The sequence below is a fragment of the Tamandua tetradactyla genome, chromosome 12 (genome assembly GCF_023851605.1).
Source record: "Tamandua tetradactyla isolate mTamTet1 chromosome 12, mTamTet1.pri, whole genome shotgun sequence".
Lineage (NCBI taxonomy): Eukaryota > Metazoa > Chordata > Mammalia > Pilosa > Myrmecophagidae > Tamandua > Tamandua tetradactyla.
Window position 1 is genome coordinate 73,095,249 of NC_135338.1, and position 25,796 is coordinate 73,121,044.

At 36.9% G+C, this 25,796-nt stretch overlaps 1 protein-coding gene and 1 long non-coding RNA gene across 9 annotated transcripts in view; one reads left to right on the top strand and one right to left on the bottom strand.

Moving 5' to 3' along the window:
• Positions 1–7,767, top strand: part of LOC143652361 (uncharacterized) — a 47,277-nt gene extending 39,510 nt beyond the window's left edge. Inside the window, exons 2-4 of one of the 3 annotated variants that reach the window (XR_013160580.1) lie at positions 4,477–4,566; positions 7,194–7,282; positions 7,393–7,767. This is a non-coding gene — a long non-coding RNA (uncharacterized LOC143652361). Of the gene's footprint in view, positions 1–4,476; positions 4,594–7,193; positions 7,283–7,392 lie in introns of all 3 variants that reach the window. The other 2 variants (XR_013160581.1, XR_013160579.1) reach the window with 2 other exon arrangements.
• On the bottom strand, positions 8–25,794 carry KIF23 (kinesin family member 23). 6 transcript variants are annotated; one of them, XM_077123925.1, is made up of 24 exons: positions 25,635–25,794; positions 24,015–24,084; positions 22,853–22,981; positions 19,681–19,786; positions 19,317–19,453; positions 19,022–19,125; positions 18,398–18,568; positions 17,164–17,205; positions 16,396–16,508; positions 16,093–16,214; positions 14,904–15,006; positions 11,134–11,213; positions 10,927–11,046; positions 10,621–10,747; positions 10,157–10,315; positions 9,017–9,174; positions 8,402–8,575; positions 7,942–8,121; positions 7,346–7,657; positions 4,286–4,516; positions 2,719–2,801; positions 2,446–2,524; positions 1,626–1,696; positions 8–644 (listed from the first exon to the last, which is right to left on the bottom strand). In XM_077123925.1, the coding sequence occupies exons 1-24, from the start codon at positions 25,643–25,645 to the stop codon at positions 629–631; spliced, it is 2,898 nt and encodes a 965-aa protein (XP_076980040.1). In that variant the 5' UTR covers positions 25,646–25,794; the 3' UTR covers positions 8–628. The 6 variants fall into 6 exon arrangements, with proteins under 6 accessions (XP_076980040.1, XP_076980038.1, XP_076980044.1 ...); XM_077123923.1 differs by lacking the exon at positions 8–644 and adding an exon at positions 672–1,073; XM_077123929.1 differs by lacking the exons at positions 8–644; positions 7,346–7,657 and adding an exon at positions 672–1,073.
• Positions 25,795–25,796: the final 2 nt, after the last annotated feature.

Genomic DNA, 25,796 nt, shown 5'->3' on the forward strand with positions numbered 1-25,796 from the left:
TGTACTTTCTTAGTGCTTTTTATTTCAACTTTTTTACATATCTAAATGTCAGAAAATGAATATATACATACAAAATTCAAAACAACTTCCTAAAATGGTTTGATAATTGGTCAGTCGCTGACATCTCCTTAAAAGTCTGAATTGTCAAAAGTCTGAATTGTCAAATGTCTAAAGTGCATTCTTGCAGCTAATCAATAGCAGCATTTGTTTTGTTTATAAAACCTTAAAGAAATATTCAGACCAGAGCTGGAAAAGTCACAATAAAAAAGTGTCATCTAGACATATTCTTTCATAATCACCCAAGACAAAACTTGCATGAATTAGTTTATACATATGCAAGAAATATACCAAAAATAGCATTATAAAAAAGTTCATACAGCGATAAGGAAAAGGAGTCTTTCTGTGTTAATATTAAATATGGCAAGAAATATAATAAGTTTGTTGAATATTAGATGTCTTTGGAACCATAGGGAAGCTCTGATCTAGGCCAGTATATTACGTGTCCAAAGTCTGTGATGTTCAACAAAGCAGGAGTTCTACAAGATGACTCAGAGTGCTTCTGGCATGGCTTTGAAGAAATCATCAACCCCAGGGGAAATGTTCTTTTGTTACTAGGACCTGTGTCAGCTCATGGCTTCTTGCGCCTAAAACATAAAACCCAGCTTTTAGTAATTTGAATTACTGACACTCTTATCAACTGAATCTTTAGGAGGGCTTTGAGAAGAATCCGTTTTATCATGGGAAAATTTAAGTCCTTCAGAAAAAGCAAAAAACTTTTATAAAATACACTTATCTACCATTAAATTTAGAGAGCAGGACTTCCTTTCTTTGTCTATCCTGTTGCAATAATTCTCCAAATTGCCTCAGGAATACATATGTCAAAATGGATAATCATAGGGGTGGCAAGGGTAGTTCAGTGGTAGAATTCTTGCCTGCCACGAGGGGGACCTGGATTTGATTCCCAGCCCATGCACTTCCCAGAAACAAACAAACAAGCAAAACACAAAAATTTCAACAAATGGTGCTGCAATAACGGGATACTTACATGGAAAAGGAATGAAAGTTGACCCCCGCTATACAGCATTAAAAAAAAAAAGGACACATGGGCTTGTATACGTAGATATATGAAAAGAAGGGGTTTCACTAACTAAAATGTAAAAAATAAAGCAGATTCCTGGTATGTTTAAGGGGAAGGTGGGGGTGGGAATGGGGACAGGGGGCAGTACACAGCATAATGTGATTCCTTTCCTGGCTATAAATTCTCCCATTCAGGTTTATTTATTTTATTGACCATTTATTGCTCTAACAAGACCAAGAAGCAAGTCCAAGAGCTGTTATCTGGGACTAGTGTCTTTAGTCTTCCCTTCTTACAGGTAGTCTCCAACCTCTGAAAGCTTTATGGACAATAGCAAACAAGAGCTCTAATTGCTCTTATCAGGCCTTCTGAAGTTCTCAGCACTCCTGCTGCCAACGACAATCTGCCAGTAGGCCCCAGATATTTCAAGGGGTAAACAGAAATCCCCTATTTCCTCTTAAAACTAGCTGATGGTAAGGAAAAGGAAGGAGGTGGACCTATTACAAGAGGGACAACCTATGCAGCAAGGCCCCAGTTAGTCAGCGCTCACTTGGGTTGTGCATGATGCTGATATCCAGGTCCCAGCTGAGATCCTGCTCTCATCTCCACAGCCACAGAACACTGATAAGGACAGAAAAGGAAAAGATCAGCACCTCTCAACAGTCTATAAAACAGTTAATTCTTCTATAACTACTTGTTACAATGTACTTTGAAGTTTACTGATTTTTTTGTATATGTTATATTTCATAATAAAAAATGTTTAAAAAAAAAAAGCAATTAATTCTCCTTAAAAATTAGGCTCAACCCAAGATGAAAGTCAACAATGCTTTCTAGTCCAGCAAAGATACCTATTTTAAATACCAGATTACTTGAAATTTATTTCTGACAGGCCACAAACACTGGGATTTCTTTGGTCTTTAGAAGTCATTCAGGTAACTTCCCTCATTTTACATATGAGGATTAGAAGTTCTTGAGAATAATGGCCAGGGCCAAGACCTGGCGTCCTGATTCCACCTTCTCATGTTCTTTCCCTGTAAGCCTTTCATCAGGAACAGAAATACCAAGGGAACCCTGATAGGCGGCTTCCAAGAAGATTCCCATCTACTTGATATGAATTCCTGTTATAATAGAATGACAGTCTTGGACAATTCCTGGGCCTTGTCCCTCTGCACTGAAAACAGGGGCTCTGAACTGAAGACCTAAGCAGACACCTTCACAGGACTGCTGTTACAAAGCCTATAGGTGTCACTGGCAACGTGAGAGCGTACCTCAGCTTCTTTAAGAAGCAAAAATGGCTACAGCTATGAGGTTTAAAACATGATATCCCCTTATTTTTATTAAGAAACAAATGTTTAATTGTTCAACCCTACCCTTGTTTCTACGTCAGTCCATTCCCCTTCTGTACCATCTGGCTGGGGAGCTGCTACTGTGGAAGATCTTCGTTTCCGACTACAGAGAAAGGGGAAACATGATGCAACAATTATTTTTGAATCTAGAAGAACAGGAAAAATATTAGAAATAGGGAAATATCATCTATATTCCTTCAGAGAATTAGTGTAAATCTTACAGGATCTTCTGTTCTTCAAGAACAAGCATTTAAGAAAACGACAGCCTCTAAAGAGACATCTTTGATTATCACTCACCCACTTGGTGATTCTTGCTTTAAGGTTTCAATATCAGTAAACTGAACAGATTGTCCGCCACCCCTTGTTTTATAAACATCACCCTAAAGCCAAGAGAAAAGGTCATTGTAACACATTGGTAAATCCAAATGATAAACACATGTATAGCATATTTCAAATTGATGTCAAGATTCTACTGTTTTATGGAAACTCCCACCTACAAAAGCAGATGGTTTTTGGGATTGATGAGTCTGAACTATTAAAACACTTCAAAAATTTCAGTACAGTGGAAGATCCAGGTTCAATTCCTGGCCTGTGCACCAGAAAAAAAAAAGATTCAGTATATATTTCTCACTAAACAAAAGAAGTCCAATACAATATAATCAGTAACATTCATAATTGAAAAAAAAACTGTTATGTCATTTATGATTTAAACTAAACTGAGTAATTTATAATTTAAAAATGTACTGCAGTAAGGATTAAGAAATCCATTGGAAGTTTAAAAGTATTGGGCGGTGCAATGGTGGCTCAGTGGCAGAATTCTCGCCTGCCCTGCCAGAGACCTGGGTTCAATTCCCGGAGCCTGCCCATGCCATAAAAGAAAAAAAAAGTATTAAAGCATTGTACTTCATTCTCTGGGTACATCCCCCCCGCCCCCATTATTCCAATTACAGTATGGTCTTATTTGTAACTATAATTATAGCAGAAACTATCCTTTATATTGAATTTGAAATGAAAAGCTTTTTCTTTGTTTTCTTTAGTCTTGTCCTTTACTTCCCTGATTATTCACTGACTCTGTGACCAAAAGAAAACCCTCCCCAGGTAGGCAGGCCTCCTTCTAGGACAGGGCCCTGGGTAGCTTAGTGCCTGAGTAATACTGAGGCAGGCCTCCTTCTAGGACAGGGCCCTGGGTAGCTTAGTGCCTGAGTAATACTGAGGCAGGCCTCCTTCTAGGACAGGGCCCTGGGTGGCTTAGTGCCTGAGTAATACTGAGGCAGGCCTCCTTCTAGGACAGGGCCCTGGGTGGCTTAGTGCCTGAGTAATACTGAGGCAGGCCTCCTTCTAGGACAGGGCCCTGGGTGGCTTAGTGCCTGAGTAATACTGAGGCAGGCCTCCTTCTAGGACAGGGCCCTGGGTGGCTTAGTGCCTGAGTAATACTGAGGCAGGCCTCCTTCTAGGACAGGGCCCTGGGTAGCTTAGTGCCTGAGTAATACTGATAGGTCAGATTTTAATGTGGGCCTTTTCTCTTGAACTGATAGAAAAATTAGGAATTCTTTGTTCAGACTACTTTTTAAAAAGGGGCTAAAATGAAATATACATTAATTTAAGAACCAGTACATTATAGATCTGGAGTTCCTCTAAGAACACTGAGAATCTGAGTCTCACATAGAGAAAATTACCAGATTTAGTCCCAGTTTAGCAGATTCATAACCTAAGCAATTACTTTAGTTTTAACAAACAGAAAGTTTACTTCAAGTTTTTATGTTCTAGTCAACACTGCCTGTGTGGCATCCAAGGAATAGCAGGGCAAATGGTTATTATGTTGACTTTTTATGTATTTTTTTTCTCCTGTATAAATTTGTTTTACCTTAATTAGTTTAGTTTCAATCTCCCCATCGGAGGCTAGTTCCTGGTGGGTCAGCATATACTTCTCACACTTAGCTAGTGCCTTTTCATTTGCAACAGAGACTGTGATGGCATGAGGGACATGTGGCTGCATGACTGTTTCAGTTTGGACGTTAGAGGCAGGCTTATGATCTACCCATCTGTCTCCTGCAGAGCGTGATCGTCTGTGTCGGAGACGAATTGGTGGTGCGTTCTGATCAGATTGGAAGAGGAATCAAGAAACAAGCATAACCCAGAATTAATGTAAAGATGTTATTAGAAGTGCAGCAGGTTTGACTATATTACGTGATGACAATATCAAAACAAATGCATGAACCTTTTCAAAAGCTAAAAATGTTATTCAAGCAATTTAAGTATTCTCCGTATGTAAGCATGAAACTACCAAATCTCTTTTAATACCAGCTTATATATATATTTTTTTCCTACCAAGGAACTTCCCTTTCAACAAAGAATAGAAGGAAAAACTCTGGTAGTGCTGCTAGTCTTTCCTAGTTAGCTTATATTCAAGACAAAAAATTCATTTTGCATCCTTAGTTAAAAAAAAAACAATATTTGTGCATGCTATTGTGAGGTTATCACTTAGGTCCCAACTCTTTTACAAGTTTCAATAAGACCAATAAAAGCCTTAAATATATCACAGGCCTCTAAGCAAAAGAGGCATTGACACTCCTTATAAAAAAACAGGGACAAAAAAATATAAGCTGATGAAGCATATAGCATAAAAAACTACAGAACATAAGATAAAATAACCAGATATAAAAAAAAGAATAAAAGGATAAACTACTTCTGAACATTTTCATTTAAAGTTTTAAAATGCCATGACAGAACTTCATGAAAAGTTCAAGATACAATAATGGCTAAAACATACCAACTAATTTTTTTCCCAAATATTTCATCAAGGTTTTAAGAACCAAATAAAGAATACTGTCTGTGTCAGTCTCCAATGTACAACAGAAAACTAGTCGCTTCTAGTCAAATATCAAATAATCTGGGAAAAGTTAAATATTAGTATATTCAACCTAAGAAAAAATATTTCATATCCAGTATGTAGTTAATAGTTTGAAGCAATAGTGATCTTTGAAATTCTGTGAACACTTTCTGTTCATAAAATAAAGTAAATTAAAAAGTTCTGTCACAGGCCAAATCCTTCAAAGCTGGTCAAGTATCAAGATGCCAATTCTAAAACGCCTACCTGGATAACTGAAGCATTTTTCCCCACATTAATTACAAGAAACAAATGAAGCACTAGTGACAGCACAGATCATTATACTACAAAACATGGCTAATAGTTCACCAGTAAATGATACATGAGCCTTAAAGCAGGAAACTTTCCATGCTTAAAATGGTTCAATTATAGCTAAACAAAAACCTGGCTCTTTACGATTACCATTTAGCAAAGGTATCAGCCTTCTTGAACACATCTACTAGTAAATACGTTCTGAGACAAGCTTTGGAAAGATGGTAGTCCTTACAACCTACTAGTATTTGTGAAACTTTGAATTTCTTTTATAAATTCAGTCTACCTAATGTTATTTTTTGCCAAAAAATTCTAAATTCATAGATAATAACCTCATAGTAATTTTCTGCTGCACTTCTAAAGAGATTTTGATCAGACGAGAAGTTAAAGGATCTCCAGTAAATCCTCTTAAATACTTCATAGCCAAATCAGATATTACAATAGTGTGGACCAGGCATAAGCAGGCTTTGAATAGTTTTCAATCTAAAAACATCATGAAATAAGGGGATTTACTAGAGTTGATCAGAAAGACCATTCAGCATAATTTGTTCCCTAAAAAAGTATATTGGCAAAATCTGTACTCAAAAGATTTTAGAATAATATGGTGTCTTGGCAAACATTTTGGAGTTTATCACTATCCCTTAATAATCAGGGATGTGGCTAACAAAATGAACTTTTGTTTGCAACCTTAAATTATACAACAAAAAAATCTAAAACATATTTACTATAAGATTACAAAAAAACTAAAGATTTTCTAAATGTAAATTTACAGTATTACTTGGCCCGTTTATCCAGATTCAAAGAAAAATTTCACCTTTATCCCCAAGAACAAAAATATGAAGGTGAATGTATGTAAATACTCTTGATGAATGAGGGAAAGTCCTCATAAATCAAGATAAAGGCCCTGAAATTAAGAGAACTTATTATAGATTCAGACCTTCAATAGTTACAAACAATTGGCCTGGTCTCTTCAAAACAGTCAATGTCATGAAAATCAGAAAAAAAGAGGAGGACTATTTTATATTAAAAGAGATTAAAGAACAATAAATACAGTGCATGCACCCTGATGGATCATAGACTGAAAAAACCCCACATTCCTGGATCAACTGGGGAAATGTAAAGACTATTTATCACAGGATATTTAATGAATTAATGTTAACTTTTTTAGATGTGGCAAGGATGGTGGTTATGTAGGAGAATGTCCTTTTTCTTAAAAGATAGGGGGTAAAGAATTTAGGGATGGAGTATCAGTTCTAAAAGATTGAGGGAAAAAATATTTACATCTATACAGAGTAACAACTGGTAAATCTAGGTAAGGGGAAAAAGATGTTATATACTATTCTTTCAATTTCCTATGGGTTTGAAATTTTTCAAAATAAAAATCTTAGAAAAACAATTTAAAAAGCAAATGTTTAAAACCAGAAAAAAATTAATTGGGGGAAAGGAACCCAAAAGAAAAAATTTAAAAGAGAAAAGTGAAAAGTGTGCTCTAAAACATTCATATTCACTGATTTTGTGTAATGCATGTTAGCTTATGCAACTGAAAAAGACAGTTTGGGATGCACCAAACTGGCCAAATTCATTGAACGCACAAGGCAGTATTCTGTAGCCAAATATGTTTTGGCTTTTTCAGATGAAAAGCCAGGCCTCAACTTCAGGGTGATTCGATCTTTCAAATTAACTGGAGCGCACACATCTTTCCATTGAACTTTCTGAACCAAGGTATATAAAAAAAACAAACATAAAATCTATTGCTCAATACTTTAAAATAATACTGGCACTAACCCTGCAGCAATGATCCTCTTCTATTTCTATCTCATTTCTGAATGTAGGAACCACCTCCCTGCCTTCAGTCCAGTACATCCCTCGCCTTCTGTCTGACACGATACAAGTTTTACTTTGTCCTGGCTCCTGCTGCCTACGCCTTGCAATAGATGTGACATTGAGAGGTGTGTTGTACGGAGGAATTTTCTGCTCCCATTCCGAAATACAGGAAGCTACAGAAATGCTGCTGCAAGAGTTAGAGCGCCTATGGAGCTGCGGCTGGCTCATGAGTTGCTGGCCGTTGGAAATCTGAGCAATATAGTTACTAGAAAGCTAAAAAAATTGAAGAGAAATTAATGAGTAAGACTGAAAAACTGAGAGAAACAATTCATTATTGTTTATACTGTATAGAAAATTACTTTTCTATAATTTTAGCATATGAAAACAGCATAATTATTTGTACTAAATTATACAATTTTTGTTCTAAATTTATATTTATACTAAATTTTCAAATACTTTTAGATTTAAGAAATGCAAGTAGTGTAAAATGAAAAATTTGTTCCCTTAAAACATATTTACTCTAGTATTAAATTACTGTAAAAGTACAAATAACTTACAGGTACTGGTGATGGAGAAGCAGATCTTTGAGTAACTTTTTCTCGATCCCGCTCACGAGAGGGTCTCTCTGGCTTTTCAGGTTTGGGTTCCGTAACAATAGCCTTCAGCTGTTTCAGTTTCTCATCTTTGACCCAGAGTTTATTCTGCATCTCCAGCTGTTTAGCTGCTACTCGACGCTCCTATACATAATCATTATCAATTGATACTCTAATTCAAGCACATCAAACAAATGTACCAGATTACCCAGTCTCTTTATTTCTTAAAAATGAGAGTTCTCCAGTTCTTCCTGAGAGTGAACAATGCTTTATAATTAACTTATCATGGATTTGGAAGGAGAAAGAATAGTTGGCTACTATTGCCAATACCAAAACCCTACCCAAAGTACAAAAATTAAAAAATTTAAGTTAATTTCAATAAATCACCCAACTCTGAGATAAGCACCACAAGAATGACACTCACGCATTCCTTCTCCCACTTCATTGTTGTTTCTGTCACCATGCCTTGCAACCTAGCTTCTAATCTGCGTTTGTCAGAAAACTGTCGCTGAAGTTTCTGATTCTGGGTTTCAAGTTCCTGTTGCAAATTGCGCTTATCTTCTTCATAGATAGTAGTTGTTTTCTCTAAAATCTCAATCTGGGAAGGTAGATCATTATGTTTAATATTTCATATGTAAACATTTCATACAGTTATAAAATAATATCTTTCCTGATTAAGCATAGTTGTAAGAGAAAATCATGAAAAAAGCACATTCTCTCCTATAAATTTTCATTTACATTCCCATCTCCATTCCTAGAAATGAGAAGTTGTTAAACAAGTTTCTCACTGAAAGACGAAGTTATACCTGACTTCAGAGAACCACTTTCTCCTAAAATTAAGCCCCCATTTTAGGCTATTTTCAGAATAGAAAATGAATGTTTATCTTCTACCCTCCAAGCTCTAAATTTACTAAATTGCCAAGTAAAAAATTTTAATGAGCAGTAGTTACCAGCCCATAAAGCAGAATAACATATATAGCTAGAGACCAGTATTAAATGGTCAGCATATACATCGATTATAATAATGCACAAAACAAACCTTATATTCTAAAGTTTTGTTTTTCTTTTCCAGCCGTTCTATTTCCAATTTCTGTCCTGAAATCAACTTTTCTTTTTCATTTAGTTTTCCTTGAATGTAGTTTTCCTTATTTAAAACAGCATTGTCAAATTCTTGTAACAACGCTTTAAAAGTAATTGCTGCAATAAAAGCACACAGGCCAAGTTTTACTCCAATTCTAAAATAAGCAACAAAATCAAATTTATTAGCAGATACTATATAAAATGTAGCTATTCAGCAAATCTCTTTTTTAAGAGTCAGTCTATCATCAGAAAACAAGTTTGGAAGGAAATCAGTATTTTACTCTTAAATCTACAAGAGACATTCACAGAAACTTCTTGTTTATTACTGAAAAAAATGTGAAGGCCTTCATTTTGCACTATGGCCTCCACTTACCCATCTCTTATAACCCACTGACCTCCTGGTAAATTATTTGCTTCAGAATAACAAATGCAAAAGTAGGCATAACACTAGATTTAGGATCATTTAGATCAAGTTAGAATCCCTGGTATACCACTTGCTAGTTATGTGACTCTGAACAAGTTTCTTACTTCCTCTGATCATAATTCCTCATTTCAAAATGAGGATTTAAATACCACCTACATCCCAATTTTATTGTGAAGATTAAATAAAAACAGCAGATATTTTGATCGAGTGCTTATGTTCACTGTTGTGCGTGATTCACACGTGATCTCATTTATCCTCTCAACACCCCCTGAGGTAGGGACAGTTACAATTTCCATTTTGCAGACAGGAGACTAAGGAATAGAGGGATTAAGTGAATTGCACAAGGATGCACTTATTAAGACACAATGTATGTCCAAGTGCCTTGCAAATAAGTAAACAGTAGGAACTTAAAGTAGCTATTATTCTTGTGTCCATCATCGTTGGTAAAAAAAGGGAAAACAGACACCACTTTTTTCTTTTGTTTTATTTTCTTATAATATAAAAAAGGATTATGGGAAAATATTCCTTGTCAGTGTAATAAAAAATGTCTAAGCATCATAAAATAGATACAAAAATAACCTTCCTTAAAGATATGTCACACCATAGAACTCAGATGCACTGCAAATTCCTTTAATTTCTGAGGTTAAAAAAACTGCAAACACTTTTTGCCCTTACCCTGTTTGTTAAACTCATCAATCATCATTTGCCGTAGGTGATGTCGTTTCTCTAAGGCTTCAATCAGTCTGGGAAGGGTCTGTTCATCGTTGATATCCAAAATTTCACATGATGGTAAAGGTGGAAAACTCTGCAAAACCACTTCTGTAACCAAGGGTTCTGTATTGAATTATAAAGAAATTATAAAAAATTAAAAAGTAAGAGCTACTTATGTATTTAAACAAGGTTAATACTGTGTTTAAAGCCCCAGCTCAACTAACAATGTGACTTCTAGAGTTGCTAATCATACCTCCTTAAAAATTGATTCTAATAAGTACCAGGAGAAATCTCATTTATTCTTTGGTTCAAATTTTTTGTATTTGTTTCTTGAGGGAAAGGGAAGTAAACAGTTCTCTCATGTAGAAAAAGACTGGAAAAATAAGAGAGCAACCAGTGGGGTAAATGACAATAACACCAAATCATACCATCTCCAACTGGACCTCCCCGAACTTGGTTCCTATATCGCCGCCCAGGTGTTAAACCACATATTGCCTTGTCTACTGGTCTTGCTACTTCAACTTCTTGGGTCACTTCCGCAAACCTCATGACTTGCTGAGATACAAAACAAACAGAAGTTTTAAACAAATAAGCATATCTAGTTCTTCTTCAGAAATGATTAAATAAAGCAATATAGGTTGGATTAGTTTACAGTTCAAGATGTCATTCTTCATATCCAAATAATCATGTTTTTCCTTCAGAAACTGATACTTTATAGGATAAAATAACATTACCAAGCTTTCTTCATAGTCTTCAGCCTTTGGATTCACACACACAATCATGCGCACCTTTCCTTCCCCGTCAAAGTAGTTCTTGAACAGATGGGTTAACTTTGAATCTCGATATGGAACCATCTATAAATATATTCAAATCCAAATATATAAGGCAAAAAATTCACACAAATGAAACTATACAAATGATTGAAGAAGGCTGATATTTACCTTGTTAGTTCCATACATCTGGTTTTCTCTAAGGACTTCCATACATGTTCTTAACGTCATTAGTGACTGATTAATGTTGCCTGATAAAAAACATACACAGAAAACATTTGAAAACAATTAAGTAGCTAAAGTAGGTTTGACTGTAAAATCTTCATAGAACTAGCAGATAGAGATTGCAAATTACAGATTTTAGTTGCTCAGTTTCAAGGGCTGTCCATGCATGGTTCAGGTTATCTTTCGATAACAATATTTCAGAAGTTAAATATGTATCTTTTAGGAATTCCATCAGAAGGATTCTCCACTAAATGAAATGTTACACTTAATGACTTATAAGGTCCCTTCCAAATTCTAAATTCTTGAAAGAACATAATAGATGCAGATGTTTAATATCTTCATATTAAAATATTTTCTCTAAAGCATGACCACTTTGGGCTACAGCTAGCACCATCAAGAAAGATTAAAAGTCTCACCCTCCTCCAGAGGTGCTAGTGCTGTTTCTAAAAATCAAGCATCCTAGCTATTTCTAACAGCTAACCTTGTCCCCTGTATATCTGAACAAGGATTTCTTAGAAGGCAGGCTTGTTACTTCTGATCACCTTTATTGGATTTCTGACCCAAGGCAAATTAATCAAGCCTCCAATAAATAATGAAGGAACTCTCACGTGCACAGACCCCAAAAGTTCGTAAGACTTTTCATTCTGGAACCTTCAGCTAACTCTACCATGCTTTTCTTCTTTGCCACCTCCTAAAATACAAAACTCATCTGTACCCGTATAATATTCCATGGTTCATGCATGATTTTTCTTCCTCGACCCAAATTTCCAACAATCCCTTCCTCTCCCATTATACTGGCAACTGAATTAATTCCCCTACAGCCTCAAACTTCTCACAGAATGATCCATTCACCTCCCTTCTTTAATGATCTAGCAGTTCTTAATCTAGAGTCCATGTTGTCCATTGGAGATTTCAGGGTATGGTGGTTTGGAGCTATGTACCCAGAAAACCTTGTTCCTAAACTAAATCCATTCCTGCGGATGTGAACTCACTGTAAGAAGGCTCTTTTGATGAGGTTACTTCAGTAAGGTATGGCTTCAGATGGGTACTAAAGAAACTCAGAGAGAGAAAAAAACATGGGAAGCAAGATGCTGAGGGTCAACGGAACCTAGAAGAGAAGGGAGAGGCCAGGAGAGGCCACCATGTGCATTACCATGTGACAGAGGAGCCTAGGACCAATAACAGAGGAGCCAAGGAACAAGGATTGCTGGCTGTCCGCCCCAGAACACTAGTCTTTGGGAAGAAGGCATTGCCTAAAGACTTTTTTTTTTCTAAGTTCAAAACTGTGAGTTAATAGATTCCCAATATTTAAGCCAAGCCACTTCATGGGATTTGCTTGAGTGGCCCAGGAACTGAAACACAATGAATCTGCATACTTGAATGGGAAATAAATTATATCTTATTTTCATTGGCCCCTAATTAAAATGTAGCAGTTCCTTCAATTATGAATATAGGTAAAAACCACAGTAGTAGTACTTGTGATTTTATCACCAATATATAACAAATTTTTTAATAGCACATTACAGTTTATTGCAGACATCTCAAGGTATTTGTGTTCATCACTACTTGGAAATTGTTATTAGATTTGCTGCCAAGTTTTTATTTAAGGCATTAATACAGAAGCATATAAATTACTATAACAATTTTTTTAAAATATCTTTAAAAATATATTTCAATATAATTGGTTTCCTTTATAGTCCTGTTTTGTGTGTGTGTGTATGTATGTGTGTGTGTGTGTGTGTGCTGTTATGGCAGGGGTCACAGTCACATTTCATTCTTTTTCCACATGAGTATCCCATTATTGCAGCATATTTGTTGAATTTTGGTTTGTTTGTTTGTTTTGGGGATGTGCATGGGTCGGGAATCGAACCCGGTCTCCCACATGGCAGGCGAGAATTCTACCACTAAACTACCCTTTCACCCCTGCAATCCTATATACTTTATGTTATGCATTAAAAAATATTATTCTGAGAAGGGTTCATAGACTTCAACCTGCATCGATGGCACAAAAAAGTCTAGAAGCTGTGAAACCTAACTCTTTACTTCCCAGAAAGAAAATGCTTTCCTCTGCGGCCCTGTAGCCTTTTTGAGTAAAAGCTGCCTAACATTTTATAGGTTGGTGAATACAGGAAGGCCAGCAACATTTTCCTAGCTCTTACCTGTTGCCTTCAAATGTTCCTCCTACATGACAACCCCTGGGTCATTTGGTATTTGTGAGGTTGATCACTCTAACATGCCAGTATTAGATGGCCCCGACTTCTTCCACTCCAGTAAATCATGATTGCTTTTCCATTTTAGCTATACAACCATGCCCATACCCTGAACCTTATCACTCAGAACTGCTGCGCCTCAGAAAACCTATGTCATATGCCCCAATCACAATCTCCTCTTCTAGTTTCCTCCCCTCCAACTCTTGTCACATCTGTTTTTCACTCATGTTACCAGTGAGAGTCCACTTCTTTTTGTTCCCTCTGATTTTCACTTTCTTCCCAATCCAGTTAAACCTTATTTCCCATCCAGGTTAAAGATACCTCTTGTAATCTGGATCCCAGATTCTCCTGTCTTTGCTGGGATCTTTATCCTTCAAACATCATCACTTTCATATTTATTAATCCCTATTAAGTACTAGGCACTGGGGATACAATGGTGAACAGTCTACTCAGAAGAGTCAAGTGATTCAGACAGGTAGAACGCTAGAGGCTAGAGGCTAGATCTAATGGTCCTTATTTCCCACCTCTGGACTTCAATTTTTTTCATCTCTCTTCAGCCTTGAAACCCACTCACGTCTTTACTTTCTCTATATACTAAACCCTCAATAATTGATAGCCACCATTATTCCTTCAAGATAAAGTTCAAACTTTTTAATATGCTAGACAGGGTCTTCATGACCTTGTCTCACTATCCTGACTCAGTCCTCACGGTTCACCACCCCACCCCCTCCACTTCAGCTATGCTGATCCTGCCATTTCTCTCAGGACCTGGCCTGTTTAAAGAAGCTCCCTCCTCTGGCAGGGATGATGCTTCTTAATCCTGTCCTTCTTCATAGAGTTCACTCCTACTCAATTTAAGGGTCAGCTCTATAAATTCTTCCCCAACCCCACCTCCAGTCTAAGATGCATCCCCAAAGTACCTGAAGCTCACTTCCCCCACAATCCTTTGAAATAGTCTAGTTATCTGACTATCTCTCACAATAGTCTGGGCTCTATGGGCAGGGCTTCATCCTTTACATCTGTGTTCAATTCCTGGCACACAGTAGGTACTCAATTAATGTTCATAAAGCACAGCACACATGGCTGTACTAAATGAAAAAAAACTTTAAAAATCACTAGATTTCCCTTCAATTGGCTTTTGTGTTCAGAGAGTTTTTCCAATCTCCAGAAACCAATTTTTTATCACCATGACCATCGTGAAATTATTGCTAAATCACTTAATTTAATAACTGCTAAATCACTAAATATCAAGGACACCCAATAGTGACCTACAATACCACCAACAGATATAACAAACTTTTTGATAATTATTTTAATCAAACTTCCTCATTAGTTCATTCTAATAGTTCAACACTAAACAGGTATAGCCAAAGAAACAGAACTGGCCATTCAACTTACTATCTAAACTATCAAATTGAAGACAATTACGCTTAAACAGTTATCAATAAACAGACTACTGCAATTTTAAAAAATTGTAGTAATAAATAAGTACTATGTTTTGCTCACCAGCTTCACGTAATCTGTTCCCTTCTGCTTTTGTCCGATTGGTTCTTTCGCTTCCAGCAAGATCTACTAATGACAACTGGCTTATAATGATTTGTTCTTTTTCCTAAAAGGAAGATCATAATGCCAGTAACCCTAAAATGAGTTTAACTGGTTAATTGGTTCTTTAAATAGATTCAAATCAATAAATTACGCAGTACGTAGCGCTAAGGAACCCAGCAAATATTTGCTGAATAAAGAGTGAGTCTAGAACAGGGCTATCTTAAATTGTTTATAGCCAGAAATTTAATAATTTCATAATAATCTAATAATTTTTATAATAAGAATTGAAAGTCAAGCAGTCCATAACTAGTAATTTAACAGATGCAATTCAGAGGAAATCAAGTGAATATGTGCAGGCCTGACTTAATCATTTCCCAATTAACACGTATTGAGTGCTTACTATAAACCAAGCACTTGACTAAGAATTTAAATGTGCTACATCCTTTAATTCTCACAACTTTTGAGGTCCTATTACAGTTAGGTCAGACTGTTAATAAATAAAAAGGAATCACTGAATTCGAATCCTTGCTGTCTTTACTTCAATGGATGAGCTTAAACTACAATGCTATACCATCTCTTCTTGCCACCTGTAAACCTTCATAATGCCACAATTTCATGATATAGTTTAAATGGAATTATACTCTAATAGCTTAAAGTTATTAAATGATTTATACGTGGCCTCCAGTGTTCTTACTATGTGATAAAAGCCTTACAACATGACAAGGCCCAGGGGTAAACAATGACCAGCTGATGACCTATCAGCCAGTGAGATAAACAACTTAGAACCCTGAACACCTCCTGAACTGTACCTACCCTGGAAAATTAACTATCGACCTGTAAAACCTTAAACTGAATTTCCATGTACAACTGAATCTTCAGAGATAAAACAATGACTCATACATTCTTCTCATTTTATCTACTCTATTAAAGAGATTAATTAAGATGTGTAAAACCTTTCACAGCAAAATGCCTGGTTCTAAGATTCACTTCCTAAAACTACACTATGTTATGGAACAATTTTTAAAAAGTGTCATCATATGTATTAATTCTAGAACACCTTTATTGCAATGAAATCTTCCTGATTTAACTCCAACTCCATAAATTGAGAATTCAACTAGAACATGGAAAACTCCACACACTACAACTTTACCTGTAAGACATTGTCTCCATCTGCATCCAAAGGAGCCTGGACTAATTTAATATTGAACACGCTATGGGAACGACTGGACTCACGATTCAAATGAGTATTAGCAATACGTCTCTTTTTCTGGCCTAAGATGACAGAGAAATAATTGGTAAAATCTAAACTCAGGCATTTCATTATACATTCTCTCTCCTAAGTTAAAAAAAAGAAAAGAAAAGAAAAGAAAAGAAAAACTGCTACCAAATCATAGTAGCATCTGTCAACTATAAAACAATTTTATGGTTTTCCAATTCTAGCTCTATTTCTAACCTCTCCAGAAAACTTCAAAAGCCTCCTCAGTAGACTTCACTTCTACTTCTGTACATCCTGCAACATACATGTTATGGTTCTTGTCTTCACGAAGCAATTTAGATTGTGGTGGTCTATGAGAAAGAAAAAATGTTAGTTTCCTAAATTGCTAATATCTTCACTTAAGACAAAGACTAAAATGCCAGGCAACATGACATCCATTCTTGTAAAGAAAAAGCTTAAGACCCCAGAGATATATTAAACATGGATAAGATTATAAAGATATAGTCAAGGTTAGTCACCTAATAGGATAACAGGAACCACCTTGTTTTTAAAGCTCTACTCTAATTCACAAAGCACCTTAAATGACAACTTACTAAACAATTAAAGGCCAGAGTAGTAGAACAGCTACATTACATGCACAGGTTAAGCAACAAAATCTAGCATTTTCCTAATTTTAAAAGACCATCAGACAGAGCTGATTCTGACCTCAGAGACAGCAAAAAACTAATTCAGAAAGAGTTTGGTATATACCAGGAATGGCAATCTTTTCAAAAGTGGCTTGTCAAGCGTTAGTTCATATGATAGGACTCAGTCTTCTGACTGGTAGCAAAAGAATATTTACCAACCACCATAACTCATAGTCAGTGGCAGATTTTTAAGGAAGCAAGATAGGGCTCAGACATAGCCCAGTGCCAATAAAATACACCTACATGCAAATGTGCCACAGATGCCAACCACTGGTATAACTGCACCCTTCCTAAGAAAAGAGCCAACATGATCACATACACAAAATCTGGGTTCCTCATGGGAGTGTTGCAACTGTTCCACCTAGCAAAGGAATAAGGTATAAGTTACTGTTTCTACCGCAGCCATTACACAGTAACATGTTCAGTCCAGAGTACAGGACAGGGAACTGCATCTTTCTAAGTTTATTCAAAGGATGGCCAGAAAAGTTAAAAGGCACACAAGACACATTTCTTTGAAAATAAAATCTCATTTAGAACAAACCAAACAAAAACTTGGCACACGTACAAAAATGAAACATAGCAATGAATGGGATCATAAAAAATTTAGAAAAATGAGCAAATACAAAAGTAGAGTCAAGACAACTGACACTTTGAAACAAATAAATGGGAAAGAAACCTGATATAAAAAAACAATTGTTTCTTAACTTCCCTGCTTTCCCATGTATTTCTCTGAACCTAAGTATTTCTTTCCTAATGCCAACATTACAAGAGTAAACATACTTCACTCCCAAAACTCCTTTATAAAGTTCCCATTTGAGCAAAGACTGAACAGAACAGAACTCAAAAGGACATAGTCATCCTTCACATAAACTCCTAAACTTAATACTTTTATATTCCCTTTGCTTAGCAACTTTGTAATTGTTTTCCCAATCAATGCAGATGGAAGTGAAAGGATTCTGAATGATGATACCTGCAAAAAATGTGATTCAGTAAGGATCACGGAAATACTTTTAACAAGTATGGCTTCAACTGGAGTCTAATGTAAACAAAAGTGATACACTGTCACTCAGTCTGTTTTCTAAACCCAGCTGTTTCTCTAATAATGTTCCATTAGACATACACACAAAGGCTTATTGTGAAGACATCACTAAGGTTAAAGAGTTTACAAAACTCCCAACATTGAGACTCAGGTTCTTCAGAGGTAGCCTAAGGGCATATTCACAGGGACACACCCTTAAAAAAGTCCTTCTCAAAACACAGCCGAAGGCCCAAAGTTTCCAAAGATGATCCCCACAATGAATATTTGAGTCACTCTTCTTCCTAAAGGCTTTAATCCATTGGTTCTCTAATAAACTGCATTCTAATTATTAATAATAAAAACATTCATTGAGTACCAACTGCAAGATATACAAGTTATATAATTTCATTCTGACAACAACCCCAAAAAGTAAGCATTATTCCCATTTATAGCCAAAGAAACTAAGGCTCATTTAGGTGAGGGGAAACCTTTCCCAAGGTTAAACAGCTATGAAAGGGTTTTCTTTACTACTTACTTTGGCTTTATGGGATCAAATGGCACTTCTTCCAACAGATCATATATGTAATTATTATATATTTCAATATAAGAGACAAATACACCATAGACACTATCTTCATCAACCTCTTCTGCTTTACAAAATTCTTGTACAGTTATCATATCTGCAAACTCTGGATCTATTTGACGCCTGAAAAATAAAATAAAAAAAAAAAAAGCAAAAAGTCTGATCTTCTACATTATGAATCCATACCATAAGTAAATGATCCCAAGGGGGAAACTAAAATGTGTAACACATATTATTGGCAATTACATACAGAAATGCACAAAACAACTTTATTCACAGTGATAGTGCACTGAGAACACACCCCTGTCTCCAAGATACACAGTGTAGTGCAGGCTTTTACACCCTCTCCCCACCCAAAATGGCACCTTCTTTAAACAGTGATTCAAGGTGGAAGGTTTTAAGCACAAAACCAAAGAAAATCTGGGCAAATAAAATTACTTAGAAACATTTCTCAGCTTTGCTCTCACTAAAGTCAATAACTAGACCATTCTCCCTATGAAACTTTCACCACTTCCTATGACTGAGGAAACCACCTGAAAAAATTCCATTGTATTATGTACAAATCCAATTACTCACTTGCTAGATGGAGTCTTGGGCATAGCTTCTCTTTTCTGTCGTTCTAATAAGGCATCAACCTCACATTGTATATCCATACTATTCCTATCATTAGATTTAAAAACCTGAAATGGGGGTGAAAATGAGACCATGATTTTTCTAGAATTTGGCTTAAATAGTAAGAAACCTATTTAAGAATCAAGAAAAATATTTCATATTGAACCATACTTGAGATCCCTTAGTACTACTGTATCTATATGTTTTAGTCCCTGTATTCATAAGTGAAGTAGTCACAACACAAAATAACTACACTTACATATCGCTTGGCCTGAAAGGACCCGATACTGTTAAAGATCATGTCCAAACAACGAGGAAGCAGCCCTCCTTCCCCTGGAGAACCAGTCATCGTGTAAGTTTTTCCACTTCCAGTAACACCATATGTAAAAAGAAGACCTACAATGTAGCAAGTCACAATTAGTCATATCTAAAAGGTCCTCCTCCATTTGTAACATTTCTTCATTCTATTAAAAAAATACTAAAAGTTAACCAGCTCAAAAAAGCAGGTTTAACATTATCCTAACAAATCAATTTGATCTCAACTCCACACATAAATCAAATGTATAAATATCAAAAAGTTTTATCAGAAGGGGAAAAACCCAACAAAAATTTAAGAATCAGACCATTTTTGCCATGAATGAGGTCATCTGCCAAGGGGTTAGCCACAACGTCAAACAGTTCTTTCTGGGTAGTGTGAGTACCAAATACTCGTTTAAATGAATACTGAGTCTGTGAAGAGGAAAAAATAAAATATCTGTAAATGGAATTTCCCTGTAACTAGGCTAGAAATACATCAGTTTAAAATTATAAAGAAGTTTTTTTTTGAACATTTAAGACAAAGATACATACAAAAAAAAATCATGACTAGCCTTTAAACCTGAAACCCTTCATTTCTTAGTGGCACACTAAAAAGTCATAATAAAGCAGGATAAAATAGGACAACCACAAGTCCCTGGTTTCCTATCTAGCTCTGAAAGAGTTAACAGACAGCCACAAGTCCCTTGTTTCTTATCTAGTTCCAAAGTAACTAATACAAACTACAAATTTCTTGGGATAAAAATTTCCCCTAAAGCCCTAAAACCCATGAAACCACTTAAAACCATAAAAGGTTGTAAAATCATGGACCCAAAGTGGACTCTGAGTTAGTGATAAGAATAGAATCATAAAGGTTGTTACACATCTGCCCAAAGACAAATTTTAGGTATGTGACAACAAACTGCTAGCTATCTCCTCCTAGAACAAAGAGGACACCTGGTGTCCAAAGGTTACTATGGAAAACTGCCACCAGTAAAACTTTCCTATAAACCTAGCTAACCCCCTCTATTCAGCATGTGTCCCTCTGTTGGGCAGGTGTGCGGTACTCTCTTTCTCTTTAATAAACTTTACCACTTATTCCTACTGATCCTGTCGTTTGCCTAAATTCCTTTAGTGGCGAGACCCCCACAAACCTGGATCAGGGCTCAGCTTGCACCATTGCTAGCAGGGCACCAGTTACCAAAACACAACTCAATTATCCTAGTTATCAGGTGGTAAATATTTTTAGTCACAATTACTAAAGATAATGTGAAAAAAGCCTTAAATCCACTGATGCTTCATTAACTAAGAATGGTTTTGTTTTAATTGACTCTGAGGAACCCACAGAGCTAATCAGAGTCAAAGTTATTTCTAGTCCAATATTCTTTCCAATACACAATGTTGCCCACTACCATTCCAAGGTATGAGAATTTCGAATCCCCACCGACCTTTGGTACTGGTCATACATGCTCGAAATTAACTCAAAGAAGTAAAATTTAGTAAATCAGTTTTAACTACTTCACATCCTCAAAGGTCTGCCCTTTCATGGAGCCTTCCTGTACTATTTACTTATGCTCAATCCACATTTACTGAGCAGTTGGTGAACAGGACAGATACAGTACATACACCCTGGAAGCTTACATCATAACAGGAGAGAGAGACAATAAACAAATGTGGACTATAGATTGTGGTAAGTGCTATGAATACATAGAGCTAGACCACAGGAGAAGGGAGTCCTACATATGGGATAGTAAAAACAGGCCCCTTTCAAGGAGAGAGAAAGGCCTTGAGCAAGATGCTGGCTTATCCAATGAACTCAAAGGACTGAATAGTACTAAAAAATGAGGCTGGAGAGACAAACACGAGGGAGATTAGGCTGGGCCTCCATTTAAAGTCTTGATTCTTTGAAAGGTTTTAAACATAAATTCTGATTTATGCTTTAAAAGATCACCGTGGCTGCTCTGTGGAAAATGAATTAGAGAAATAGATTCAGAGTAGAAGCGGGACGTCAGGCTACGCTATGGTCTTTTCAGTGCTACTCAAACTAGTACCTGTCTATGAATGTTGAGTTAATTACAGAAATTGAAAGTAAATTTCAAATTGATCTAACAGTACCAATCTACCACGCACTGAAATCTACGACGCACTGAAAATAAAAACAGCTGTTCCTTCACAACACTACGACGCACTGAAAATAAAAACAGCTGTTCCTTCACAACACTTAGTTTGAGAAGTATTGATTCTGGTGATTAGTAATGAGGCTCAAAACTAGAGTGGTGGCAGTGGAGATAAAAAAGGACACTTTGGAACTTAGGAATGTAACTGATAGGATCTGCTGATGAACTGGATATGAGGAAGGGCAAGAGAAAGGTAGGAACAAGGTTTCTGGCTTGAGCAATTTGTCAGACCAGCTAATTTTTATTAAGAGGAACTGATACAGAGGGGAAAAAAATCAAGAGCTCCTTTTTTGGATATGTAAACTTTGAGATGCCTAGGTGACATCCAAGCAGAGATAACAAGTGGCTGGATGTTTGAGTTTAGAGCAAGAAAAAAGGTTTGGACTATAAATAAAAACTTCAGCATGATTACCATATAATTGACATTTAAAGCCATGTGAAAATGAGAAGAGAGCCCAGGGAGGGAGCCAACTTGTTATTTAGAGGTTGGAAAGAGAGGCAAGCCAACCAAGGGTGGTCTGTGGGAGAAGAGAACACTAAACTTTGGAATAGGAGAAAGTGGAAGCAGAGACAGAAGAATACTTCAGGGAAGAAGGGTGGTGCTAAAAAAAAAGATTGTGAGGACAAAAGTATACATCAAATTTAGCAGCAAAGAGCCCATTGCCAGCCTTTTTAAGAGCAATGTCATTGGAGTAGTGTAGACAAAGGGGTATGCTGCAAGTTAGGTATCTAGCCCTCTTTAGCATACCTGCTTTTCTGCCTTATTTATGAGTGTTACTTGTTCACCCCTTGTTCTTCCACCTGTGTTGCATTCTCCATAAAGGATTATACCTTACTCGTTTTTTTAAATCTCCCTCCAACCTCCAACTACCAGCAGAAAGCGAAATGTTTGTTAAAATTAATTCAACTCCTTTTGTTCAGTATTTTACTAAAAATGAAAACACTCCCTAAGAGATTGATATTAGTATACATATTAAATGTGATTTTAATCTTTACACACAAAATTATATATATATATTGTGGGTGGCTGACCTACTATAATATGTCATTCCATATTAAACTATCCTTGACATATACTTTAAAAAAGCAATAAACACAAATATCCACTATAAGAAATTACCCCCTGAAAGCAATCCACTAACTCTAAAATACCAAAGATGTGTCTATACACCCCACAAATCACTTTAGATCTGCTAGTTATAGTGAAACAAATCTTTTTTAAAGCAGTGGCATCACACATGAACTCTGTTAAATTTAAAAAATGGAAAAGCCATTTAGGAAACAACATTTTGAGTAAAAACAACTTGGGTGCGATGGGAATTACCTCCTTACAGTCCCCATTGCGGTTCAGTCTATAACCCTCAGGAGTATGCAACTGAACAGTTGTGTTATTGATCACTTCTATACAACACTCTTGATCAGGAAAGCTCAGTGGGCGCACCCTACAGTATACCTGAAACGAAGAAAGGATATAAAAAATGAAGGTTGACTATTTGCCAAAATTTTCATTTAAGCGTTCCCATTCATTTGCTCAACATCTGGCCTCTCAATTTAGGAGCGCTATAAAACTCAGCGCTATAAAATTCAAATAAGTTTTGATAACAAAAAGATGAAATTGCACAGCTACTCTTCACTATATTATATACAAATAGTAGTTATATTACTAATAATACAAACATCTCTCTAAAAAAACCCACACACCACACATGGAGAATTATTTTAAAAGCTGTTAGAATTCTTTGGAATCGGATGTCAAAACTTGCCAGCTTAACCTAAGAGTTACCAACAAATAAAACAGTGCAAGTTTTGAAATTTGTGGTCTCCTTATCAGTGACAGGACGGAAGAAATCCTGGTTCAGCTGTGTACGAAGAACCTGATTCCCTCAACTCTGACCCAGAGACACAGACTAGTGCCAGTGAAAGTTGCTTCAGAGAGGCCCCTTGTCTATTTGACATTTGCTTTTAAAAGCAAGCTCACAAGCCTGAAATTAGTGAAGTACCTGCAATTATGAGTAGGCATTAGACTGAAAAAAGCTATTATATACCAGAATCTGTATAATAATTGGCCCCAAGAAGCAGAGTTTGGAGCTATAGTAATTGATGGCAAATTTAATAAAGAAAGCTACAAACTATACTTATAAGCAGTCCTAAGATGGGAGAGGACGCTCAATCATCCAAGCAGAAAGTTTCCCCCCATTCCAGAGGGTACAAACCAGGTTGAAGAGTATTTTAAATTATCTAATATTTCAGATTATAATTAGTTTTAGGAAGCATGCGATCAACAACTGAAGATTTCATTTTAGTGGACTAATGAATCTCATACAGAAACAAAACTTCACAGCTTAGAACTAGCCTTATGCAATTTAGTACAATCCTTTTAACTAACTAAATGTTCTTTGACTCCACTTCCACATCTTTTCTCCCATTCCTCCCATGAGAGAATTGGGTCGAAGAACGCACATACACAAATCTTAGGGCACCCTTACCCCAACTGGGTCTTTAAGGTTCGTTTGGGATCCTTTCTTCACTAAAGGTTTCCTGGGTGTCTTATTCCTTCTGTCAAAGATAGAAAATGTTTCAATTCAGCACCAACATACAGAAATCTCAGCTTAGTTCATACAAAGACAACCTTCCTAGGGTTTATAAAATTATTTCTTAATATGAATAATAAATTGCAACAGTATAGAAGAATGTTTGTGGTATATATAGTCCAAAAGTAATTAAAATTTGGTTTCAAATACATTTTGGTACCAAATATACCTACTTCCTCTTTGGTTAATTAAAGAGCTTGCATAATTTCTTGAACAATTTTAGAGGTACTACAAATTTGACAAATCTACAGATAACTGACCATATTTATCTGTAAAGGCATTTATACACGTGCACAAGCACATACGGCACAAACAACCATTTGCCACAGAAGACTGACAAGTGGTTAACGTCAATAAATTATTAAAGTGCAGATAGAAGAATCCATTCTTTCATTAAAATCTGTTCATACTTTCAAGGAAGAAATAATCACTGAATTCTCAAAACTACCACCCTTTGTCCCCAAAAGAGTGGTCCGAAATTGCAAATTTCTTCCTCTCTTGATGTAAGGTGAACAGAAGAAGATATTTTCATGTATTTCACCATTTCTCTAGCATGCCACTTTTCCCCTACATTATCTATAGACTAGATGGAAAATTAACCTTAAAATTAAGTGAAATTACTGACTTGGGCTGTAGATTATTAGAAGAGTCTTCTCAAAAATTTCCCAGACGAAGCAGAAGGAAATTAGCCTTTTCAAAGGGTAAAATATTGTGGTAGGCTTACTTAAATTCACCTTTTTTAAGATTTTGACTTTGGTCTCTTAATAAAACAAATTGCCTCTACAAAGGACTAGCTAAAATTATGAATAATTATAAGGCCAACCATCTTCTTTGCATATCAAGTACTTCTGTCTGCAATAAGTGATCAAGAAATTAAGCTCCTCCGAAAATATGTCAGGTACTCAGTGAGGAATGTGGGCGGGTGTCCGTCTACGACCTAAGAATAGGGCAAAAGTGACTAGCCCAAATAAGGTTTTAGCCTCCGCCTTCATGCAACAGAGCTAGACTACGAAAAGCACGCAGAGCTCTATAACGCCAGCGCTCTCCAGGGACTGAGAGCAACTAACCAACACTCGGTGTAACCCGTGAGAAGATCCAGATGACAGTCGCCTCCCGACTCGCACTAACCCTGCAAAATGCAGTGGTGGAGAGAAAACGGGAACCTGAGAAAGGTCTGGCGGAGGCAGGCGCATGACAACACTGCTAACGGGAACCAGGGTCACTACATAACCCACCCACCCACCCCCCAACTTCGGGCTGACTTTCCCGGTGCGGACCGGGCCAGCGGCGTCTGGTTCAGGGGTGGCGGGAGTCTGCGGGACACCGCGGAGAAAGTCTCCCTGCCCGGCCCTCATCCCGAGCAGTCCCACGTGGAGGCTCTCACTTTGGGGGCTGCGGCGGAGCAGCGCGAGGCCTTGGTCCAGACCCTACGGCCCGCATACGGCGTGAGGAGAATCAGGTCCGCGGCTCCCGCCCAGACCTCCCGCCCTCCCTGCTCCGGAGCTGGCAACTCACGCTGGCTTCATGGCAGCAGACTCCGTGCTGCCTTAACGCGCGCGCGGGACGCCGGGCTCGATCTGGCGGGGCTGGAGCAGATTGCGGGCCGCTGGGCCGCTGAACCGCTGGGCCGCACCGCGGGAAAGACACCGCTGCTCAGGCGCAGCGCTCCGTAAAGCC

Bases quoted from the DNA above. Each gene is read 5' to 3' on its own strand.
- KIF23 (XM_077123923.1), bottom strand. The intron at 18,569-19,021 runs GTGAGTAATTGG...TTTATTTTTCAG, and splicing joins CCCAAGACTCCATCTAGCAA to GCGTCAAATAGATCCAGAGT. The intron at 8,576-9,016 runs GTTTGTTTTGTG...CTACCTTCCCAG, and splicing joins ACAAAACTTTAGAATATAAG to ATTGAGATTTTAGAGAAAAC.